General features: G+C 41.0%; 1 protein-coding gene across 1 annotated transcript in view; it reads left to right on the forward strand.

The window, feature by feature from the left end:
* The first annotated feature begins 1,975 nt into the window (after positions 1-1,975).
* LOC126162723 (5-methylcytosine rRNA methyltransferase NSUN4) overlaps positions 1,976-25,290 on the forward strand; it is a 76,386-nt gene continuing 53,071 nt past the window's right edge. The window contains exons 1-2 of the mRNA XM_049919385.1: positions 1,976-2,193; positions 19,962-20,141. Coding sequence (XP_049775342.1) covers positions 2,095-2,193; positions 19,962-20,141 — 279 coding nt within the window. The 5' untranslated portion in view covers positions 1,976-2,094. The remainder of the gene's footprint in view (positions 2,194-19,961; positions 20,142-25,290) is intronic.

Raw genomic sequence — 25,290 nt, forward strand, 5'->3', positions numbered from 1 at the left:
GCCCTGCCTCTATAACCACGGACCAAGGTAAACAATTTGAGTCCTTCTTGTTTGCCAAACTCTGTAAACTATGTGGCATTGCCTGTTACAGAACCACCACCAAGGTAATGAGCTTGTCAGGAGGCCATTCTTACGTGCCATGGGTAAGATTTACTCTCGTGAGTGTTTCTGGGTGTCCACACAGTGCATAAACAAGACCCCAGTGCCTCACTAGCTGAGATTTGATATGGCCAGACACTATCCCTCCCTGGTGATTTTGCCTCTTACAACTACCCCCCACGCCAGCCTCGCTTCTGGCTTTGGTTGACAGCATCATGCGTCACATTGACAAGCTTCATGCTCTCCTCCTCCTGCTATAGCCCTCCTAAAATTTTCTTCACCACAGATCTAGCCACAGGCGACTATGCCATGCTGCATGACAATACTGTCCTTGCCACACTCCAGCCCCCATTCTCGGACCCACATAGAATTCTCCAATGTAGCTGCAAAACGTATGACATTTTGCTTAACAGGAAGCCAGTCACGACCTTCATCAACCTATTGAAACCTGCTTGGTATCTCATTGACAAGCCCCCTAATATGGATACCATTGTGGTGGCTTCCTCCCCTACTCCAAATCCTCCTCCCCCTGCGACTGCATCCCTTCCTTTCCAGACACTGCTTGATGTCTGATGCTTCTGCCTGGAGGATCTTAGCCTCACACTTACAGACAAGGAGCTGGCAGTCGCAGGCGCCCACCGTGATTGCACAGTCACGCTTAAGTCCCTGGAACACCATTTCCAGGAAGTTATCACACTACCTTGAGCTCCACACAGACCCACCAGATACATTTGCCCCACTCCCCCTTCCCATGCTCACCCGTGGGGGCCACACCATCCATGCAGCCTCCCATTTCTGTGACTATCATCTGTACACCCTACACCAGACCACCCTCATCAGCGCTTCTGCCTCTCCTTCCCCCTAGTCATCACCTCTACGCTGTGCTCTCATCTGTGACTTGAATTGGATTAGATTAGTACTTGTTCCATAGATGATGAATATGACACTTTATAATGCTGTGGAATGTGTCAAATTAATAAAAGGTGTCTATACAAGTTATTACATTACACAAAATATTACATGAGACTTAATTATTATTATTTTTTGCGGGGTTTGGGTAAATTACCCACTTACTTTATCCAAAAATTCATCTGATGAGTAGGAGGAGTTGCGATTAAGAAATTCTTTTAATTTCATTTTAAATGCTATATGGCTATCTATCAGACATTTGATGCTATTAGGTAAGTGACCAAAGACGTTTGTGGCAGCATAATTTACTCCCTTCTGAGCCAAAGTTAGATTTAACCTTGAGTAGTAGTGAAGATCATCCTTTCTCCTAGTGTTGTAGCCATGTACACTGCTATTACTTTTGAATTTATTCGAATTGTTAATAACAAATTTCATAAGTGAATATATATTTATAAAATATATATTGTATGTGGGAAATAGTTCCCAAGCGTGAAGTGGCAACAGTTAAACTAAAAATTAGAATTATTCGACATACCGACATTCTAAAATCTAGGAAGAGTGATGTGTATACAGATGTGTACAGGCCAACTGTTGGTTGGTTTGCTATAACACGTAGCATTTTCATCACCGACTGTTATTTCTTTTATTTTAAAAATGTGTATGTAACTGCTAATTTACCCTGAGTGAAATCTAATTTTGGTTTCGTCTTTCTTGTATTAGGTGTCACAGCAGTAACTCATGCACTACAGCATTAATATCCACCTACTTGATCTCAGTTGACGTCATATTGAAAGTTTGCAACTACGTAGAATTTGTAGCGCCCTGCGTGAAAGGTATAATTCACAGTGCCACCACAGTCTAACATATATTGGGTTGTGGTGCCACTATAGTATACCACGAGCTGTCGCGGCTCACTTGCTTGTGTGATCCTGGCTCTAATCGATGTTTAGCATTCATACGTACTCTCTTTGAGAACTGTTGAAGTGCTTTGCGATATTTGTTTGTTTTACTTTTATTAACAACAAAACAGGTCGTCTGCTGTAAATCAGGAAAACATTTTTAAAACGTGACAGTTATTTTACCACTATGGCTGTGAATTTCAATGTTATGTTTTGTCGGCATCCGTGCCGGGTGTCAGATTTTTTGAGGTTTCAAAGAAGATTCAAACATAAGAATACTCACTGGGTAAGAAATAATTTTAGATTTGTAATTTAATATTTCTTTGATACAGTTTTGCCGGTGTTAATTGGCTTTCTTTAATTTTCTTAAGCATGTGCACCACTATTGTTTTCTGAATATACTTCATGTTACCATTGTTTTAAACAGTATTGAACTTCTTTATAACATATATTTTTCAAAAGTCTCGCTTTGTTCGCGTAGTGTGATAGCGTATTAAACTTATGGGCATCGGTGTATATATGTTGCTATTAACGTTCTTCATGAGATTAGTTGCAGTGTAGATCGAGAATCGAAGCTCTTGTACGTTTACCATCCGTATACGGCGCTTGTGTGATCAGTGACGAAGGTTTCTGTAACACGACATTTAAAGTAACAGACAGCCAGTAACCCATTACGTAAGAATTTTATATAGTTATCTAGTCCTGCTAACACCTTTGTGTCATCATGTCAGGCAGCCAATTAAGTAGAAATTTTTCGAGAAGTCACAGTGTATGATGATCTGAATGTCAGCTTGCTTTCAGACACTTCTGAGCAGGATGATCTCAAGTGGTTATTATTACTTTTTTCCCTTGCCAGGACAAGAATTATCATTATCGTGAGTAGTGAAAGGGCTTTCTTTTCCAAGATCATTTTATATGCATGCAAACTGCATTCAGTATAAAAGAACAGATCTGAAAATTCTACTGACGAGAATTCTTTATAACATTACAAAAATGCAAAAATGGAATGAAGTACAATAGTCCAGGTAGCAGAATATGTGTAGGAGGACAAACACTTTGGAGAACAAGAAAACTCTCAGTGTAATGTGAAACTAAGTCAGCAGTTGAGCTGATAGGATAACTCAGTGTCAGGCAATTAACGCTCCTTAATCTGTGGCGTTGTGTGATTTCATGATAGCGTTAGAGAGATGTGGTTTGCTGATCACTCTTGCAGTTATAATTTTGGCCATTTGACGCATTTTGAGGTCTCTGTTGGTCTGCGTGCAAATTGGGACGTATTGTAAAAAAATATGACATAAATACAGTTCTCTGATTTTTCACCATTTCTTTAAATTAAAAGGAAACTGAAATAGAGTGTAAGGGAAAAGACAAGTGGTATTGCCACAGAATGATCTGTATAACCTCTTCAACGTGTACAACTTTGTCTTTTGTTTTCTGCCACATATATCAGAATATGCAATATTTGGTTGCTAAGGATAAACTTTAGTGTAACCTGGAATAACCTCGGCTAAGACATAGCAAAAGAAATTGTTCCCAAAGTAGTGTAAATGGGAACTAATAACATACTGTAGTACATATGTAAAAACTGGGGTATACTCAGCAATGGAAGTGAATGGTATTTTCTTTGAAGTGTAATGTTGTATGTTGCATAGATGTCGTTTTCACTGTTTATGTCTGTATATTTTAGTTGTAGATGTTATTTAGTCCTTGTGGGTGGCTGCTTGGATTGTGTTGCGTACTATACCTACATTGGTCTAATGGATATAGCAAGTGTATTGAAAATTATGATACTGTCGTTTTGCATTTACCAATGACTTCGTCACTGGCTCTTCTTTTAAAAGGGATTGTGGTGACAGAGTGAACTGTAACAAAACATGATGCCTGTGTTAGATTTAAACTGTCGGTTTGGTTGTATGTAGTCAAAGGTACAAAAAAACATAAAACCCATACCTTTCCACTGTGGTCTGGTGTTTACAGGAGTTTCCTATTTTTGAAGATGTTAAGAACAAGAATGTCTCTGCCCAAATCCACTCTTCCTTTGGAGGTCTGTTTATTGGTTTTTGTTTTGATAATATTTTTGTATTAGTGACGTCATCCAGTAGTCATTTCTTGATATTGGAATCTGTGTCGTGTAATGTCATCATTCTTTTGGTACAGAATAACAATGTTTATTAATCCCACAAATTAATGTAGGACGATAAAAAGACAAGTCTAAATTATATATTGTAAGATGTAAGCAACAGCTAAGAAAACAGGAGACTAATCTAGAATGTATACAGCCCAGGTCATAAATGGAAAAAAAATGTTTTGTACGTAGTGTTACACATAAGAGTTACAATCACAATTTTTCCACCTCATGTTTATATGTGAAGAAATTGCTGAATTTCATAAAATCAAGAACTGTGATGAGTGGCTCTGTGTGCTCCTGTATGCTTATGTAAGTCAAGAAGAAAGTGCACCAAGACCATGAAACTGGCGCATTGCTATAGTCTATGCCATGGTGTAGATTATCATGCAATTTTCAGGGGCCTAATGGTAAAATTGATAAGACTAAGGCATTGCTGTTGTTGTGTAGGAATGAAACTTCAGTCCCTGTATATTTGGTCTTTGTACAGGGTGCACGTGAGAACTGACACACTTTATGCTTACTGTAGCACTACTGATTTTTGATGAGAATACATTTTGGGTCACTTTATGTGCTTCAATATTTTGATTGAGTTGGATTGCCACAACCAGTCTGAAAGTTAAATAGTACCATCAATCATGTGGATTAAATACCATCTAAAAACAACTGAATGGATTATCCAATAACAATACATTAATGAAATAGAGCTGAATGTCCCTAAGGTTCCAACATTGAAGATGAATCATAAACAAACTAGTGCATATTCCTTGGTTCATGAAATAACAATTTGCAACAGTTTCATCATCTTCGCTGTACATTGACAGTCATCTCTGATCACTAAATCAAACAGTTGTCACACGTGTACCATATTCTTTCAGGCATCCATCCACTGGGTAAAATGTTGTTCCTGGTAGAGGGTGATTGTTGTAAATTTTGTTTTGTCAGTTGTCTCACAACTTTCACTTCCAACTGTAAGCCCAATAGATTAGATGGATGATGACATGTTTCATGTTTTTGAAAGTTGCAATGAAAGTAACATTGCAATGTGTTCACTAGCTGCACAGTGCATATCTGACAGAGCAAACAGTGCAAGCAATGCTGCTGTAAACAGGACATCCATGTCGCATTCTTCCTTGAACAACCAGTCATTCTTTCTGTTTACAGCTCAGACTTCATGTATCACTGTTAGATTTGTGTGGTTCAGATTTTCTTTTGTGGTTTCTCATACTATTATGATGTGAATTAGTTTCTGTCCACTTCACTCAAGCTTTTACAGATGCATATCAGGAAACTGATGTGTTGTGTATAGCATCTATGGGAGTATAATGTATTTAAATCTTGGGGTTCTTCAGTTTCTTGTTAGATGATCTACCTGTTTTCTTCCCTCCCACTTTGCTAATAATGAATTCAGGGAAGGGGAAAGTATCTAACCTTCTTGAAAAAAACCACGTTCAGTTTTCTTGAATGTTGTTATTTATTTATAACTCACCATTATAATTAAATTTGTTTGGAACTGTTATCTATAAATGCATGATTGGATTTACCTGAGTTGATTTTGGCTCATCAGTTTGGTCCAGAGACTGTTCTCTCACCTACGAAAAGAACTCTAATTTTTAAAAAGTTACAATTTTGTGAGTTCTTTCTTTGTGGACGCCTTTTAATTTACCCTGAAGGATATATCAGGACAAATCAGGGCCAGATGGGGGACTACTTGCTCTTCAGCTCTCCATTGGTTGCATTCTAAAGCTTCCCACTGAGTTAGACTCTTGTTGCAGATAAGGTGCTTTGTGCAAAACTGTTGTTGCACCACTGTCTACTGGGAAGAGAGAATCCTGTTAGGCTACCTTCAGAATAAGATCTGTCACGAGGTCGGAGTCTGCCAAGTGATGTCCGGTGATCACTGATGTTGATGTTGTTGAACTGGTTGGGGCCTGTTACAGATGGATGTCTTGATTTCAGTCTCAGTTGCTGCTATTTAAGAGAATATGGATTGGCATTACATTTTTCCAACTGTGATTTGAGGGCTGCTAACCATCTAGTTTGGGGAGGTGTGATATTGCTCAGTAATAGCAGCCACTGGATCGGAGTTGTTCTAGTGGTTCCAGTTATGGTTCACATTGCACAATTTAACTTTGTATCGACAAGGTAGGTATGGCAGGTATTGATTCAGACAGGAGCACAGTATCATACGGTTGAGTGTATAAGAGCTTTTGGGCTGATTCTTGGCTGTAGCATCCCATGACGTATTGGCCAGCTTCTGAATCAGATTAGTTCGAGTTTTGATTTTTGCTAATAATTTTTCCAGATGTTGTTTGAAGGTGGGTATTCTCTTGAGAGTGGTACTGACATACATAGGACCTGGATTATGTTTTAACTGTCTCCATCATAGTAAATGACAAGACTTCTTTGAGATGAAATGACGTAACTTCATTGTTGGTTGATCTGAGTTGAGTCCCCATTTTTTGAAATATTCACTAATTGTGCTGAGGTCTTCTGACAGTACATCCTCAGTCTGAGTAAAACTTGGACTTTGGGTACAAAGGCAATACCATCTGCATGCATGAATTGAGAGATGTCGTCGGTGGCATGTTTGAGATGTATATATTAAAGGAGCTAATACAGACCCTTGTTATAGGCCATTTTGTAGGCTATGGAAAATGCTTGACTACCCGTTAAGATGTACTTGGAAAAATCTGCCACTGAACATCTCATTGAGTAGATGAAGCAATAATGTGTAAGGAATCAGCTGGTACACCTTGAGTAGTAGTCCTTCTTCCCAAACTGTACCATGGACTGCACTTAAACCAATAAATGCAGCAGATGTTTTGAGTTGTTGTTGGAATCTTCTCTCTATGTGGGTTGTGAGTGAGAGGACCTGATTGTAGCAGCTTCTTCCTGGCATAAAACCAGCTTGCTCTATTGGTATGCTATTGCATAAAAAGTTTGTAATCTGTGCATAAAGTATTTTTTCAAGGATCTTGAAGCAAATGCATAAAAGTGTGATTGGTTTGTAGCTTTCTGGCAAAGTGATGGTTTTTCCCTGCCTTAAGAGTGCCAATAACTTTGCTTCTCTTCAAAGGTTCCTGTAACATGCAACTTCACAGGCTATCATTGTAGGAATTTAAAAGCCGTTGTCGTGCATTTGGACCCATGCGTTTAATGAATTCAGTGTATATGTTGCCTAGCCCTACTGTTTTTCTGCATTTTGTTAGGTTGTTTGCAGCACCCACTGTGGTAAGGTCTGTAATAGGAAAGAGCTGTTGATGGCTTTAACGAATATCTGTAATTGCATATCTCACCTCTCTCTTTTGTGTCTTGTCAAAGATGGTCGATTAAGCTTTTAATACTTTTGACTATGAGTGTAGCTGGAGTTGATTATATCAAATGAGTAGGTAGCGTAAGGAATATCTTTGAACAGTGTTTTCATTAAAATGTAACTCTTTTGTAGTGGCACTAATTATTTCAGCAACTCTAGTAGGCAGCCAAATTCACAAGAAGCAGACTCAAAGTTTCCCTCCAGTTCACAATTAATTGATCAAACTGTTAATTCCAGAATGTATATCAACACACTTTCCTATGAAAGTTTCATTTGTGGGAAAGCCCTAAATCACAATGTGAAGTGGACTCGCAAAAAAATCGAAGTGCCAATACTTGTGCAGTGTGGCCACTTGCCCATAAATCAAATCTCACAAACCTAAAAAAATGGCGTTCCCTATGATGTCATTCTGTCCTAGTGATATGCATTATATTACAATTTAAAAAACTTTTGGATCAGTTGGCTAAAATAAATAATGAGAATTTCATATAAATGATGCTCAAACGGGTATGCAACAGGGGGATGGGCTCTGACCATTGCTGTTCAGTTGTCTGCTTGAGACAGTAGTCAGAGAATGGAACACAAATATAAAGAGTGCTGTAAGATTGGATAGCAAAAAGAAGAACCTTAAAGTATATTGCATTGCCTTTGCAGGTGATAGAGCCCTTTCTGCCAAAACAATGGAAGAAGCACAGGAGCAAATCCTTGGACTAAAAGAAACAAGCAGCTAAAATAGGTCTTCACATCTCCTTCAGAAAAATCATAATAACTGTCAGTAACTCATGTAAACACCTCATAGTCCAAGACAAAGCCTGAAATAGTAGAAGAATTTACAGGGTGATAATTATTGAACTATATGTAATAAAATCACCATAATTTCTGAACGGTTTGTGTTAGGACATTCAAACTGCACAGTTGGCCGCGGGACATGATGGGGATTAGCATGGGCATATGCCTTGTTGCCTTCTGCCATTAGCCCGTGAAAATGTTAAGATACAGTGTGCTGAGTGTATAGCGCTTGTGAAGGCCCACCATGTGAGCAGTAACAGCACAACTGGAGCTCAAAGGAAGTTTGTGACTGAGTTCAAGCTGAAGACAACCAGTCCAAGAATGCTAACAATCAAGAATTTGATTTGCAAGTTTGAGAGAATGGGCAGTGTTCATGATGATAGTGTTGGCAATGTGCTTAAAAATGCCTGAAAACATTGAGAAGACACGCATTGTGCTTCAAACCAGCCCCAGGAAATCAATCAGATGAGCTGCTCAACAGGTGGTAATGAACTGGGAGACACTGTGACAAATTGTTATTGAAGATCTGCATCTTGTCCCGTACAAAATTCAAAACCATTAGCCAATAAGCCATAGGACCATGGAATGATGTGAATATGGCTTGGTTTAACAGAAAAGCCCACTTTCATTTGGATGGGTGTATCAATAAGCAGAATTGGCACATTTGGGGGACTGAGAATCCGCATTTTGTGATTGAGAAGTCTCTTCGCTCTCAATGGGTGACTATTGTGTGCAGTTTCCAGTCACAGAATAATCGGTGCAATATTCCTTGATGGCATGGTGGCTACCGAATGGTACATGAAGGTTTTGGAAGATGATTTCATCCCCATTATCCAAATTGATCCCTGAATTCGACAAGATGCGGATCATCCAAGACGGAGCTCAGCCCCATCAAAGCAGGAGTGTGTTTCATGTTCTGGAGGAGCACTTTGGGACCACATTTTGGCTCTTGGGGTACCTAGAGGCCACTAGTATGGGCCTCAATTGGCCGCCATATTCTCCAGATCTGAACAAGTGCGACCCCTTTTCTGTGGCTGCATTAAAGACAATGTGTACACCAGTAATACCAAAACCATTGCTGAGCTGAAAACAGTCAATCAGGATGTCATCAACTGCACTGATGTTCCGACAGTTCAGCAGGTCATGCAGAATTTCACTATTTGTCTGCACCACATCATCACCAATGATGGCAGGCGCATTGAACATGTCATAACCTAAATCCGAATATGTGTAGTGACGTTTAAATGTTGAATAAAGTGTGTGCATGCCATGGTTTGTAAGCAATTTATGTGTGTGTTTTTTTTTTTACACACACATTGTTCAGTAATTGTCAGCCTATATATATCTTGGGGAATGGATTAGTTAGAATCCTGTGAAAAGCAAAGCAATGAACTACAGAGAAAATAAACTTGAAATTGCCTTCCAGCTAACAAAAGATACATACAACAAAAAATCCCTTTTCTGGAGATCCAAAATTACACATTACATGACAGTGATTAAGCCAGAAGCACTGCATGCAGCAGAAACACTAAACATGAACTTCCAAGGCCAAATGGAGAAACTTAAGATAAAGGAAAGAAAAATTTTAACGAAAGTCATAGGACCAAAATTCAAAGGTAATAAGATAGTATGTCAAAAATGAAACTTTCTACAAAAAAATTGAAAAACTTTCAGATACAGTGTGAAAAAGGAGGATAAATTTTTATGGGCACCTTCTCAGAATGAACTTTAATAGGTGAACCAAACAAATTTTTGACTTTTTCCGTAGCCACAAAATAAAACCCAGTTGGAATAAAGAAACTGAGAAAGACCCAGTAGAATTAAAGATTTCAGAAAAAAATCACTAATCAATCAAACAGCTAAATTAATTACTAAAGATGAAAATATAAGGTTCCAAGACAGATCTACACCAAAATCCAAACAGATCCTCTCGGAAGATGAAAGGAAATGAAGAAAGAAGAAATACTGGGTACTGAGAAAAGAACAACACACAAAAAATGATTGATCCAACATTCTCCAAAGAGGGTGAGATGAAAGAAGAGGAGATGGTGCTCAAATGCATGTAAAAATTATATCAAACACTATACATTTAAAATTAATAGGTTCTCATAAAAAATAATTTTAAAGTGAATATTCTATTCCTGACCTAAGACAAAAGTACCCCGTGAATTTTTAATATTAAGAAAAAAATGGGAAAATTTAGAAAATAATTTATCTAGTTAGTGGTATAAGCATTAAATGTTTGTGAAAACATACAACTGAAAATTCGCTATGGAATAGAACAGTTGCCTTAGTTCATGGAGATAACAGTGGTCTTATGCATGTTAGTTATGCTTACATGAGTATGTGGGAATTTTGTTGTCTACATCCAATGGATGACTTTGTCCGATAGCTGAGTAATATTCAGCAGTACTTCTCATTGTGCCTTTCTGCCACTCAATACCCCCTTTAAATGTTTATAAGTATGATTTGGTGGAATTCCCACATCAGTCACTTGTGGCAAGAGTTACATCTATACACCAACGAAAGTAAGTCATTGCCTCCTGACTAAGCCTCTTGGGCCAGCCCAGCTACCTGCCCATGTGCCTTCTCCGGCCGTTAAATATCTTGACCACAGTCATATGAAACAAATGCAAAAGGGGCCCTTGCTCCCTCCTGTAATCTGGATACTGGCTTCTTGTTTATTACAGTTTTTAATGAATTTCTGGCAACGATTGTTTAATGATAATGGAAATTTCTGGATGGAGCAATACTTAAATATGGGAAAGACAACCACTCCTTAACAGTGGACCAATGTGTGGAACAGAGAAACACATAACAGGCAACAGCACTCATACTAGCTTTCGAGCACTAGCTCTTTTTGCGGCAATAGTACACACATACACAGACACCCAAAGAGCACACTCCCATGTCTAATTGATTGTTTTGCTAGTCTACTGAACCGCAGATTATGTAACCATTCATTTCTCTCCGCAAACTCTGTTTGGTGTAGCCACTTACCTTTTAGGTACCAAAGCAATCTACCTTAAAATACTAAGTGGACAGCTACCAGTAACCTGAAGTATTTATGTACTTTTTGTCATATTTAGTTATTTGAGCATGATATTTTCTCAGGACACTGATTCAGTTGTATGAAAGTTGGGAATTTTAGAATTTTGCCCCCTTTTGGAAAAGTTCTGTGGATGCCCATGACCTATGCCAACCCTAATGGCACAATAGACACATTTGGTACAATAAATCCCTTTAAGTTTTCCAAAATGGAAATACCACCACTTCCATACACACACAGAGAGGTTGTGTAGCATTTTTAAAGGAACTGGTGCTAGAGTTTTCTATGTTAGGCTGCAAGCTGGTGGCTTAAAATTCATTCCTTTAAGTGTCCCTCACCAGAATTCTGTAACACATTGAACCAACCTCTCAGGAGTTCCCTGGTGATTATTTGTGGTCTCTGGAGTGTTGGAATGTATGTTTAAGTTACTCAGAAGCCCTTCCTCAACACTGTAATTAGATGTCTCCTCAAACCAAAATGCAGGTGTTCATACTGTAATCTCTTTAAAAACACACACACACACACACACACACACACATATATATTATTATTATTATTATTATTATTATTATTATTATTATTATTATTATTATATTTGTTTTTTATTTTTTATTTTTTTTTGAGGTGACAAAAGTCATGGGATAATATTGTGTTGTACCTCATTTTACCTGATGTAGTGCAGAAACTCAACATGACATGGGCTCAGCACCAGCTGCACTTTTGCAATTATATATGAGTACAGGAGCAGCAGGGCTCAATATTTCTTCAGGTGATGGAAGCCCACACTTTCACAATTATGTATGCCAGTGCAGGATTTTGTGCACAAAATGACATCTCAATTGTGTCACATAAATGATGTTCAGTGGGATTCATGTCAGGCAATCTGCATGGCCAAATCATTCGTTCAAATTGTCCAGCATGTTCTTCAAACCAATTGTGAACAATTGTGGCTCAGTGGCATGTTGCATTGTCATCTCATGGAATTCGTTGTACTGCCGGTGCTCTGCATCTTCACAACAAAGTATTTCGATTTTGTAATTCGGTGTCTTCATCAGGTGTTCCCTGTGACTGGTTGACAAGCTGACCGTGTTCCATATTTATGGCTGAGCAGTGCCTGGTGTTTCTTATGCTGTCCAGGCCCACTGTGGCCATTTATGGGAGAGCTATTTATCTCTAGGTGTTCCGTTTTCCATCTGTGCCCATTGACACTGTTTTCCCCAGTGGTGGCCATGCCAAGGCGTTCTGTACTAGGTCCACACCCACCAGGCAAACATATTTTAACATCGACTTACTTCCTATGTGAAGGCCAGTTTTATGAACAGACTGAACGAGCGGCGATGGATACTTGTCTCCGGTAGTGGCAAACTTTTTTGTGGAGAGATTTGAGGATGAGGCACTTATAGCTGCTGCCTGCCAGTCGACCTGTTTCTTCAGGTACATTGATGACATGTTCGTCAATTGGCCACATGGCTGGAAAAGACTGGATGAGTTCCTTGGCCAAAGGAACTCAAGATACCCCAACATTAAGTTCACAGTGGAACTAGAGAAAGATAATCAACTTCCATTCCTGGATGTCCTGGTGAAAAGGAAGATAGATAGGACACCAGGACACAGTGTGTGTAGGAAACCAAAACACGCTGACTTATATTACAGGCTGCCAGCTGCCATCATCCATTGCAGAAGAACAGGTTACTGAGAACACTTGTACACCTAGCCAAGACACTGTCCGGTTCAGACAGCTTGGCAGAGTTAGAACATCTGCAGCAAATGTTTACCACCACAGGTACTCAAACAGGGACATCCGCAAAGCACTACATCTCACCAGACGACCTGATATAATGGGAGAAGAACAAGAAGAGACCAGGAGGGTAGCCTTTCTACCACATGCAGGTCCTATATCTGCAAAGATCAGCAGGATCCTGAAAAATCAAAAGTGTGTTCAGGCCATCTAAAAAGATCAGGTTGCTCCTTGGAACGGTCAAGGATGATCTGGAGGTTAAGGAAACATGGTATCTGCCATATAACAGGTGAATGTTGTATGTCTGACATCGGTCAAACCACCAGAACACTTGAAATAAGATGGGAAGGACACCAAAAACATAGCAGGCTGTGACAGATCACTAAATCAGCAGTAGCAGAATATTCCCTAGAACTTGAACATGCCATGAATTATGATAAAACAAGGTTCCTCACTCAGACCCCCAAATTCTGGGATAGTGTGATTACCAAATCTATCGAAATCAAGATGAGAGAGAACCTGATCAACCGGGAAGCAGGATACCAGACCAATACAAAGTGGAATTCAGCATTAGAATTACAAAGAGACAATGGAAAAAAGTTCCCTTCAGCATTAATGATCCTCCGACAACAGGAGATGTAATTAATGGGATTGAATCTCTTATGGAGCATGGGGCAGTAACTACCTCCTTGGGAGACAACTGTAGTGCTCATGGACAAAAGACAGAACAACATTAACCATGTGAACCTTCAGGCACCATGCACCTTAGGAGCATACACAGTACAGAACTCCAGACAGCGGCCACTGCCATGAGAGATTACTGTGGAGTGCATAGACAGAATATACAATTCCCACAGCAGCCTGATTTGGTAGGCAGCGCACTTTGTAAAGGAGTACCAGACCCACAAGTTTAGGAGAATGGCGGGGGCATTCTAGAAGGCAGGATGATTGCCAACAGCGTAGGAAACATCTGCAGCATGTCGATTGTACTGGTAATGCATCTGCTGGGAACAGACTTAGTATGGAATGCCTTGACATGGCTGCCACTGGGGAAAACAGTGGGAAAAGGTGTGGATGGGTGTGGATGGAAGATGGAACACCTAGAGGCAAACAGCACCACCAGAAATGGCCAGATTGGTGCAGATAGCTAGGGAACACAAGACACCGCCCTGGCATAAACACGGGATACGGTTAGCTTGTTGACCAGTCACAAAAAACACCTGGTAAAGACACCGAATTATGATGTTGAAATATTGTGTTGGGAAGACGCAGACCATCAGCAGTACACCCGATTCCACGAGATGACACTGAACCGCCAGAAAAGTCTAAAACACTAAACATGAGGCATTGTCAGTGATAAAAATTCCATCATTGTGTGGGAACATGAAGTCCATGAATGGCTGGAAATGGTCTCCAACCAACTAAACATAACTGAGGAAATACGGAAGCGTCCGATCCCGCCCGTCTGCTTTGACCCATGACGTCACAAATATGGCGGAAACAAAAACACACACTTTCCACAAGAAGCCTAATGACACTAACGGGACAAGCGCGGGAAATGGGGTGTTTTGGGTGGGGGGCAAACTAAATATAAATAAATTTAGTCGCCTTGCGTAGCTACAACGTGTAAGTGAAGACAGCCATGCATGAATACCCACCCACCTCCTCAGGGGTCGTAACCCCTGCAACCCATAGAAGATAAAGATGCTTCAGTAGCCGATTAGTGTTTTTTGTCTTTAAAAAAAAAAAATCTCACAGGATAGAACGAACAGATCAGGAAGATAAATATAATAAACTGAAACAGAAATTGGAGGAAACAGACAATTAAAATAAGTAATAAGTGTTTTTTAATTTAAAAAAATCTCACGAGATAGAACGAACAGATCAGAAAAGTAAATAAAATAAGAAAACAGAACTGGGGACAGCCACACTCAAACCAAACTCTGCGCCGTCATGACGTCACACACAACACCCTTACGTCACGGGTCAAAGCCGACGCGTGGGATTGGACGCTTCTGTCGACCCATAACTGAGGACCCAGTCCATTCCATGTAAACACAGCCCACACCATTATGGAATCACCATTACCTTGCACAGTGCTTTTTTGACAGCCTGGGTCCATGGTCTGTGCAACACTCGAACCCTATCATCAGCTCATACTAACTGAAATTGGGACTCATCTGACCAGGTCATGGTTTTTTAGTTGTCTCTGGTCCAACTGATACGGTTATGAGCCCAGAAGGGGCACTGCAGGTGGTGTGCTGTTAGCAAAGGCACTCGTGTAGATCGTCTGTAACCATAGCTCATTAATGCCACATTTCACCTCAGTGTCTTAACGCATATTTTTGTGGTACATCCCACATTGATTTCTGCAGTTATTTAATGCAGTGTTACTTGTCTTTTAGCACTGACATTGCTTTGCAAATGCTGCTACTATCGGTCATTAAGTGAAAGCCATCGGCCACTACATTATCTGTGATGAGAGGTAGTGCATGAAATTTGGTATTCTTGGCCCACTCTTGACACTGTGGAGTTCAGTATATTGAATTTGCTGATTTCTGAAATGGAATGTCTCGTGCATCTAGCTCCAACTACCATTCCGTGTTCAGTGCCTTTAACTCCCATCATGTGGCCATAATCATGTTGGAAAGAATTTCACAAGAATCGACTGAGTACAAATGGTAGCTCTGCCAGTGCACTGCCCTTTTATACCTAATGTATACAATACTACCGCCACCTGTATATATATATGCATATCGCTATGCCACGAGTTTTGTCACCTGCTTAAGTGATTAATATTGCAGAGATGGTGTACACATAAGCACAGCAGAGTGGTCTTAGTGTCAGTGTTATCGCAAGCCCAGCCAGTGAAAGGCTGTTAAACAAACTAAAATGTGAAAGTAAGCACCAGTGTGCTTAATTGGTATCCGAGGACAGAATACTTTATCTCTGGTATAATGGATTTGTCACATCATGACTGTTCAACTCAGTTATAAGATGTGAAACCAGGGGATAAAAGTGGGTTGTACTAAGTAATGGATGGGTGCAGGACACTTCAATGTACTCACAGCATGAGATTACTGCCACCTTGCCTGCATAACCACATATGACCACATAACTTTGTGTACAGTGTTTGATCAGTGCTGGAACATTACAGTGGATTTCAATCTGTGTGTGTTGTGCTGTCCAGCGCAATTTCATGCATGATCAAACAGTGGCATGCATTCTATTACTCAGGCTGCCATTATTGAGGGAACACCAAAATCTATGAAATGAATGTGAATGCCATTGTTTGATACTGGATTGCCAACTGTAGTGTTTTCAGACCAATCCTATAATGATGACAGCATACATATGGTTTAGTGCTACTGTGGTGGAAGATAGCTTGCATTCTGTAGCAGTATAGTGAGAAAAATCATAGTTAAATTGGTTGACACTAATTCGTACGACTTGCATTCATGACTCCTACATGTTGGAGGCAACCTGAATAGCAGCCATTGCATCAGGAAGACTCTAGAGCCTGAGGTACTGCCTTTTCCTTAGACAACTGTGCACAAATATTTCAGTATTATAGTGCCCAACCATCTGTGAGGAATGTGCAAGCCTTCTTCAGCTAATGATGGTCACCAGTTCTTTCTGCGGTGCACATTTACCTGGCATGTGATCCACCAAGCATGAGTGGGATATGATGGTTGGCAACTTGATTATCACATTTCTTGAGAACCAACTGTTGATCCTTTGTGTATTGTTGTACAAACCTCTGATTTTATGCTGTTATCATCATCATTCAACTTAAAGGAATTGGACCTCTGTCTATTCTGTCTTCAGATAGTTTGTGTACATCGTTTCATTGGTTGACCTATTTGATTTTATGCCACGATGTGTAATGGTTCTGATTCCAGTTTTTGAATGCATTATGCATTTGGAACTATGTACAGGGATTTAAAGGGAAATGATCATGTAGATGTAACATTAGGTGAAGCAATTGCTCAGTATTTACACATCAGTGGAATATTGGAAATATATGGTTCTCTATAATGGAAACTTCACAAAACATAACTTGAACCTTTTAACTTATGGAGGTCTTTACCATAGCAATTTGGAACACAATGATTGAAAAGTGCTATACATGCACACCATTATGTTAAACACTTCAGAGTGTTAGAAGTTAAATTAGTGAATTAATGTAGATGCCTTCTCTGTTGCAAGACGGGTACTTGCAGGTTTTTGGAAAATGGCTGCAGAAATTTTTCAACGTTATAATATGTAAAGTAATAATACAAGCATGAGTGTAATGGAAACTTAAAATTAATCTTATTCTTGTACTAAAAATACAGAAATGTGTTCCTGCTGAAAGATGGAAATTGGTAGAAAATTGAAGTCAGTATGTAAACACAACCAGGATCAAAGCATTGGGAAGCAGGGTCAGTATTGTTTCTTTAACAGAAATAAAATTATTGCATGCATATATTTACATGTTTGTTCATAATAAAATTCTAAAATTTATATTCAGTTATACGTAAGGTAAATTACATTATATCAGAGCATGCCGCTAAGTGCAACCTGCTCAGTTTCATAAGCTGTGCTGTCAGAACGTCCCTCTACCCTCCCCCTTTCAAACACCAGCTTATCTGACTTGTGTACATGACAACTGTGCCTCCAACAATCCCTTTTTCTACCTCCCTCCCTTCTTGGCCCCCCCCCCCCCCCAAACTTTCTGCCCCTCATTCCTTCACCCTGGTCTGCTCCGTACTTCGTTTGGTATTATAAAATGTTAGAACCACTCAGATTCCCAATTTAAAATGATAATTAATTTTGCACTTTGGGAGGAAAAGTGCTAGAGCATGAGTGAAATGAATTTATTAATAGTGTTACACATTTCGACCTATAGTAGAATACTACACTTCTTAATCTTGCTTTAAAAGAATCATTATATCAATATCAGCGAAGTCCTCCATTACTAGAAAATACTTAAAGTTTTCAAACAGTGTGTATTACCTATAGATGCATGAAGGCGTGCTGAAAAGTATTGCGTCCAAATTTTTTTGTGTGATACCTCTTAAAGGTTTTTAAATAAAACAAATGTTATTAACATTTTACATCTTTATCCTGCTTGTCTGCATATTTATTTCTCAATATAGCCAGTCTGGCGACGAACACGTTTCTCCCAACGAGAGATCAGTTGTTGATACTGTGACTGTAGAATGTTTGACTTTGTCGACAGAGCCACAGGCTCACCTCTGCTTGCACTGCTTCAGCACTATCAAGGTGAAGTCCTTGGAGGCATTTATAAAGGTTTGTAAACAGATGAAATTCAGATGGGATGAAGTTGGGACTATACGGAGGACGATCAGTGACGGTGATGTTAGGTAGTTTCATGTCCTATGGGTCATTTGCATGATAAATCATAATGATTTGGAATGAGTCATTTTACATATATAAAAAAATGGCTACATGTTGAACATTTATAAAGGTTTTTACCTTATTTTTTCTGTAAAAATATCTGCAGATGTGAGTTAGTAATCCCTACTCACCACATTTTACTTATTATAGTAATAGAAATTCTACAGAATAGAAAGAGGTATCACAGAGAAACTTTTTTAGTTTGATTTCAAATTTTTCTTTGCTATCTGTCAAACATTTTATATCCCTCGGTAAGTTATCAAAAATGTTTCATGCAATATTGTACACCCCTTTTTGCGATAAAGAAAAACTTAATATGGACTAATGAGTGTCATTTTTACTTCTGGTATTGTAATTATGTACATAATTGTTCCTTTTGAACTGCAGTGGATTATTGACAACAAACTTCATGAGGGAATAAATATACTGTGAAGTAGTAGTCAGAATGCCAAACTCTTTAAATAGTCATCTAAAAGATGCTTGTGGATGTGCACCACATATTACTCTCACAGCATGTTTTTGAGCAGTGAAAACTTTCTTTCTTAAGAATGCGTTCTCCCAGAACATAATTCCATATGACATTATTGAATGAAAATATGCAGACTATGTCAACTTACTGATTTCTGTCTCCCCAAGATTTGCAGTGATTCTAAGGGAAAATGGGCTGAACTAAGTTGTTTTAGGCATTCCAAAATGCGCTTTTTCCAGTTAACGTTCTCTTCAATATGAACACTTAAGAATTTTGAAGTTTCCACATTATTTATTACTTCCTCGCCATGTGTTAACTTAGCATTGGTGTAGTACCCCTAGATGTGCAGAACTGAATAGGTAGCGTCTTGTATTTTTACAATTGAGCTTGAGACGATTCACATAAAAGCAGTCAATGACAGTTTCAAGAGCATTGTTTACTATTTCTTCTGTTTCTGAACGCGTGCTTGGGTTGATTGCAATACTAGTGAATCCAACGTGCTGGATTGTGGCAAATGTTGCAGCACTCATATGTGGTCTGACATTGTTATGATGAATGAGAGGGTGCTGCATTTGCGGACAAATTCTTCAAATTCATAACTCGGTTACAGCAGCCTGTTTCCACTCACTGACATAGTAATGTTACATACCACCATGTTACATGCTACAATTTGGAGCCCTTTAGTGGTAAAGGGCTGCTAATATGTGGACATGAAGAATAAAGATGTAGAATTTAAATAATATTTGTTTTATTCAAACATAAAGATTTGGAGACATTATTTTTCAGCAAACCCTCATATTTATTCTTCACTGATTCTGGAAAATGTCTAGTGCATGATGTCTTTTTCTGTATTGCATCTTTCCTGTTTTGATTTTTGTATCTTTTTTTATTTTTATATTGGAGATGAAGGTATTAAAGTCAGGTAAATATTAGATCACAAAATATTACTTAAATCACAGAAGTCTTCTTTATAACTAAAGACAGCAGCTTACATCTGTGCTTCTGAGTATTAGTGTTTGCAAAGAGATTTATTTATTTTTGTTCATTTTCATAATAACTTTTTTTAAATATAACCTAAAGGAAACAATAAATGAAACTGAGAGCTCGTGTTAACAATGCTGTAGCAATTATTCCATGATTATCATTTGTTCTGTCTGTATTTCAGTCTGTCATTGCAAAGAGGAAATCACCGAAAGATAAAGCATTAGAACATTTTGATGATTTTTACAAGTCTATTTATGGGAAACAATGGCCATCAATTCGGATTGGTCTGTTGTCTCCTCACAAATATTGTGCAGTCATTAACAACTTTGGAGATACTGAAACAACTGTGGAAGACCTAGAGGTGAGTTTATAAAACAGCTAATATTAGGAGCATTTGATGTGAGCTACATATGTGTGCCTGATCATACTCATTAAGTTTCAGCAGTTCAGATATCAGGCTTTATTTTGATGTAATTATATGGTTGTCATATTCTCTAATTTTTTCACAAATTATATTACTTAGATTTCATCTTGATGGAAAACTTGACAGTGAAATGACTTACTATAAAAATTACCACTGAGATATGACTGTGATGAAAAGTTTATCTGAACATCATTAACAACCACCATGACAGATAGGCAGCATGAATCTCACTATTTCCCATATCCTCTCGGGAATTTCACAACTCTTTCGTGAGTACAGGTGTGGTGAGCACAGGGCCCAGACTTTCCCCCCTGCGGGACCGGGGATTAGAATAGGCCTGAGGTAGTCCTACCTGTCGTAAGAGGCAACTAAAAGGAGTCTCACACATTTCGGCCCTATGAGTTCAGGTCCCATTCTATGGTTTGACCTGCCACTTTCAAAATTCTACAGAAGTGCGAGCCATATGGGGAAGGATGCCTTACGTGGTGCACATGTTATCCATAGTACCCTTAGATTCGATCTCCTGAATTTCTCGTCATGGCTTTGCATCCCCACCTGCGATTCAAGTATTTGGGCACTTTCTAGGGTATGTCAACTTCTTCTGTTGTTCCCTGTCCTAGGGCTACAAAACGGAGAGAGCCATATTCACCTCAGTTTTTAGTCTGTAGCAGAACTGATGGGGACTCCTTTGTATCTACAAAGCCTCAATTTTTTGTTTAACACCTTGAGGATAAGTTTGGAGAAGTGACAGCATTGTCCAAGATGCGAAACAGCGCGTTCTTGATTCGGACAGCAGCCCCAGCCTGATCCCGAGGGTTACTTGTCTGTGACAAGTTGTATGATATTCCTGTTTCCGTCACTCCCCATAAAAGCCTCGACATGGTCCAGGGGGTCATTTTCCATCTCAGTCTCCTATTGTAGTCTGATGATGAGCTCCACGCCAATTTAGAATGATGGGGTGTTCTGTTCATCCGGCCCATTTACAGGGGACTCAAAGACAACAGGGTTGCTACCGGTGCCTTCATCTTGGCCTTTGAGGGTGATTCATTGCCTGAAAAGTCAAGGTGATGTTTTAACGCTGTGTCATTGAACCATACGTCCCTCCCCCTATGCGGTGCTTTAAGTGCTGGAAGTTCGGGCACATGTCTTCCCGCTGCACTTCCAGCACCACATGTTGAGACTGTGGACATCCACTGCACTCAGATACTTCGTGTGCACCTCCTACCACTTGCATCAGCTGTGGAGAGAAACATTACCCCTGCTCGCCAGACTGCTCAGTACTCCAAAAGGAGCGGAAAATCATGGAGTACAAGACCCTGGACCGGTTGACTTAAAGAGAGGCTAAACGCAAATTTGAAAGATTACACCCCATTCAGTTGACGTTGACATATTCTGCAGCTATGTCACCATCGCCATCCCAAATGCTAGTGGTTCCTCACTCTGTGCCACGAACAGTGGTCCCTCTGGGCCACCAGAATACATCTGTCCCCTTGGTGGTATGGGGCAAATCTTCCTCCGTTGCTCCCAAAGCACCTACTTTGGGAGCAAGGCCCCCCCCCCCCCCTGCCCCCAAACGCAGGGGACATTGGTCCCCTCCCCCGTGCTGGAGAAGCAAACACCCATAACCCCTTGTGGGGTGGCACCGTGCTTACTGGCCGAGGCAGAGATGTCGAAAATTTACTGTCACAACTCGACCTCTACCTCTTAAATACAGGTGCCCCACACATTTCAGTGTGGCACATGGCACATATTCAGCCATTGATCTCTTGGTTTGCAGTCCTGGCCTTCTCCCATCTATACACTGGAGAGCACTTGATGACCTGTGTGGTAGTGACCACTTTCTCATCTTCCTGTCACTGCCCCGGTGTCAGACCTACGGACACCTGCCCAGATGGGTTTTAAACAAGGCATACTGGGAAGCTTTTATCACTGCTGTCTCTGTTGAATCTCCCCCACATGGTAACATCGATGTGTTGGTTGAGCAGGCAACTACAACGATTGTTGAAGCGGCGGAAAACGCGATCCCTCGTTCTTTAGGATGCCTCCGGCGAAAGACAGTCCCTTGTTGGTTGCTGGATGTTGCTGAGGCAATTAAGGAGTGTCGGTGAGCTCTACAGCGGCGTAAGTGGAACCCTTTCCTGGAGCACCTCATTGCCTTTAAACGGCTCCGTGCCCACGTCCACCAGCTTATCAAAAGATGGAAACAGGAGTGTTAGGAGAGATATGTCTTGACCATTGGGTGCTATACGTCACCTTCCCAAGTCTGGGCAAAGATCAAATGAGTTTTTGGGTACCAGACCCAACAGGTATTGTTCCCAGTGTTAACATAAATGGCATGTCATTTTTCTGATGCAAACACGGTTGCTGAGCACTTTGTTGAGCACTATGCTCGCACCTCTGTGTCGAAGAATTACCCACCAGCCTTTTGCTCTCTCAAACGGCGGATGGAAGAGAAAGTCCTCTCGTTTAGTACATGCCACAGTGAACCCTATAATGCCCCATTTACAGAGTGGGAGCTCCCCAGTGCCCTTGCACATTGCCGGGACACTGCTCCTGGGCCAGATCGGATCCACAGTCAAATGATTAAACATCTCTTGGCTGACTACAAGTGACATCTCCTCGTGATCTTCAACTGGATCTGGTACGATGGCATCTTTCCCTCGCACTGGCAGGAGAGCACCATCATTTCGGTGCTCAAAAACGGCAAAAACCCGCTTGATGTGGATAGCTATTGGCCCATCAGCCTCACCAACGTACTTTGTAAGCTGCTGGAACGTATGGTCTGTTGGCAGTTGGGTCCATCCATCCAGAACCAGAAAATTACCTTAATGATGATCCACTCACTGTAGTGGAGACATATTGATTCTTAGGGCTGGTTTTCGATGCCTGATTGACTTGGCGTCCTCACCTTCGTCCAGGACCCACCTGGAGTCACGTGGCCTACTGGCTCCGTGCCAGGGCGGTTTCATCCAGGGTCGCTCTACCACTGATAATCTTGTGTCCCTCGAGTATGCCATCTGAACATCCTTTACCAGATGCTAACACCTTGTTGCCGTCTTTTTTGTTTTACGAAAAGTCCATGACACCACCTGGCAACATCATATCCTTGCCACATTATGCAAGTGGGGTCTCCGAGGCATGCTCCCAATTTTTATCCAGAATTTCCTGTCGCTTCATGCTTTCCGTGTCCAAGTTGGTACCTCCCATAGATCGCCCCCCCCCCCCCCCCCCCCATATCCAAGAGAACGCAGTCCCTCAGGGCTCTGTATTGGGTGTATCTCCAATTTTAGTGGCCATTAACTGTGTAGCAGCAGCTGTAGGGCTGTCTGTCTCACCCTCTCTGTATGCAAATGACTTCTGCATTTCATACTGCTCCACCAGTACTGGTGCTCCTGAGCGGCACCTGCAGGGAGCCACCAACAGGGTGCAGTCATGGGCTCTAGCCCACGGCTTCCAGTTTTCGGCTGCAATGTTGTGTGTTATGCACTTCTGTTAGCGTTGTACCATCCATCCAGAACCAGAAAATTACCTTAATGATGATCCACTCACTGTAGTGGAGACATATTGATTCTTAGGGCTGGTTTTCGATGCCTGATTGACTTGGCGTCCTCACCTTTGTCAACTTAAGCTGAAGTGCTGGCAGCACCTCAATGCCCTCCACTGCCTGAGCAACATCAACTAGGGTGCAGATCATTCTGTGCTTCTGCAGCTCTACAGAGCCCTTGTTCAATCACGTCTTAACTATGGGAGTGTGGTTTATGGTTGGGCGGTGTCCTCAGCATTGCGTTTACTCAACCCAGTGCGCCACTGTGGTGTCTGACTAGCGATGGGAGCTTTTGGGATGAGTCCGGTGACCAACATCCTGGCAGAGGCTGGAGTCCTTCCATTGCAGGTCAGGTGTGCACAACAGCTCTCCAGTTACGTTGCACATGTTTGTAGTTCTTCTGCACATCCAAATTACTGCCTCCTTTTCCCACCCATGGTAGTTATTCTCCTGTATCGGCACCCCAGGTCAGGGCTTAAAATTGCAGTTCGTATCTGATCCCTTCTATCTGAACTGCAGTCCTTGCCTTTCCCAGCTACATTCAAGGTCCATTCGCGCGCACCTCCATGGTGTACATCTAGGCAGCGGCTTCGCCTGGACCTTTCACATGGCCCAAAGGACTCAGTTCACCCCGCGGCTCTCCGCTGTCACTTCCTCTCGATTCTTGACACCGACGGCTCAATGGCTGGTGGTCACGTCAGCTTTGCGTATGTCCTTGGAGGACATATTGAACAGCATTCCGTGCCTGATGGCTGCAGTGTTTTCACTGTGGAGCTGGTGGCTATATCTCGTGCTCTTGAGCACATCCGTTAATATCCTGGGGAGTCATTTCTTCTGTGTACTGACTCCTTGAGCAGCCTACAAGCTATCGTCCAGTGCTACCCTTGTTATCCTTTGGTAGCGACCATCTAGGAGTACATCTATACCCTGGAACAGTCCGGTTGTTCAGTGGTGTTTGTGTGGACCCCAGGACACGTTGGAATCACAGGCAACAAATTTGCTGACAGGCTGGCCAAACAGGCTACACGGAAACTGCTTATGGAGATCGTTTTTACACCACCAGGTTTTTCGGCTTTGGGAGACGGAATGGCATAGTCTCAGTACGCACAACAAACTGTGTGCCATTAAGGATAGCTCGAATGTGTGGCAGTCCTCCATGCGGGCCCCTTGCAGGGACTCTGTGGTTCTATGCCGCCTCTGCATTGGCCATGCTTGGGCAACCCACGGCTACCTCCTGCTCCGTGAAGACGTACCTCAGTGTCGATGCGACGCCCGTTTGACAGTGGCCCACATTCTGGTGCACTGTCCCACTTTGACTGCCCTGCGACGAAATCTTCGGTTACTGGACTCGTTGCTACTAATTTTATGTGATAACACATCGTTGGCTGATTTAATTTTACGTTTTATTCATGAGGGTGCATTTTATCATTTGATCTAAGTTTTAGTGCATGTCCTTTGTCCCCCTGTGTCCTCCATCCTAGTGCTTTTAGGGTGGAGGTTTTAATGTGTTGCAGAGTGCCTGGCTTCTCCTTTTTATTCTCA

Source organism: Schistocerca cancellata, chromosome 2 (genome assembly GCF_023864275.1).
Source record: "Schistocerca cancellata isolate TAMUIC-IGC-003103 chromosome 2, iqSchCanc2.1, whole genome shotgun sequence".
Classification (NCBI taxonomy): domain Eukaryota; kingdom Metazoa; phylum Arthropoda; class Insecta; order Orthoptera; family Acrididae; genus Schistocerca; species Schistocerca cancellata.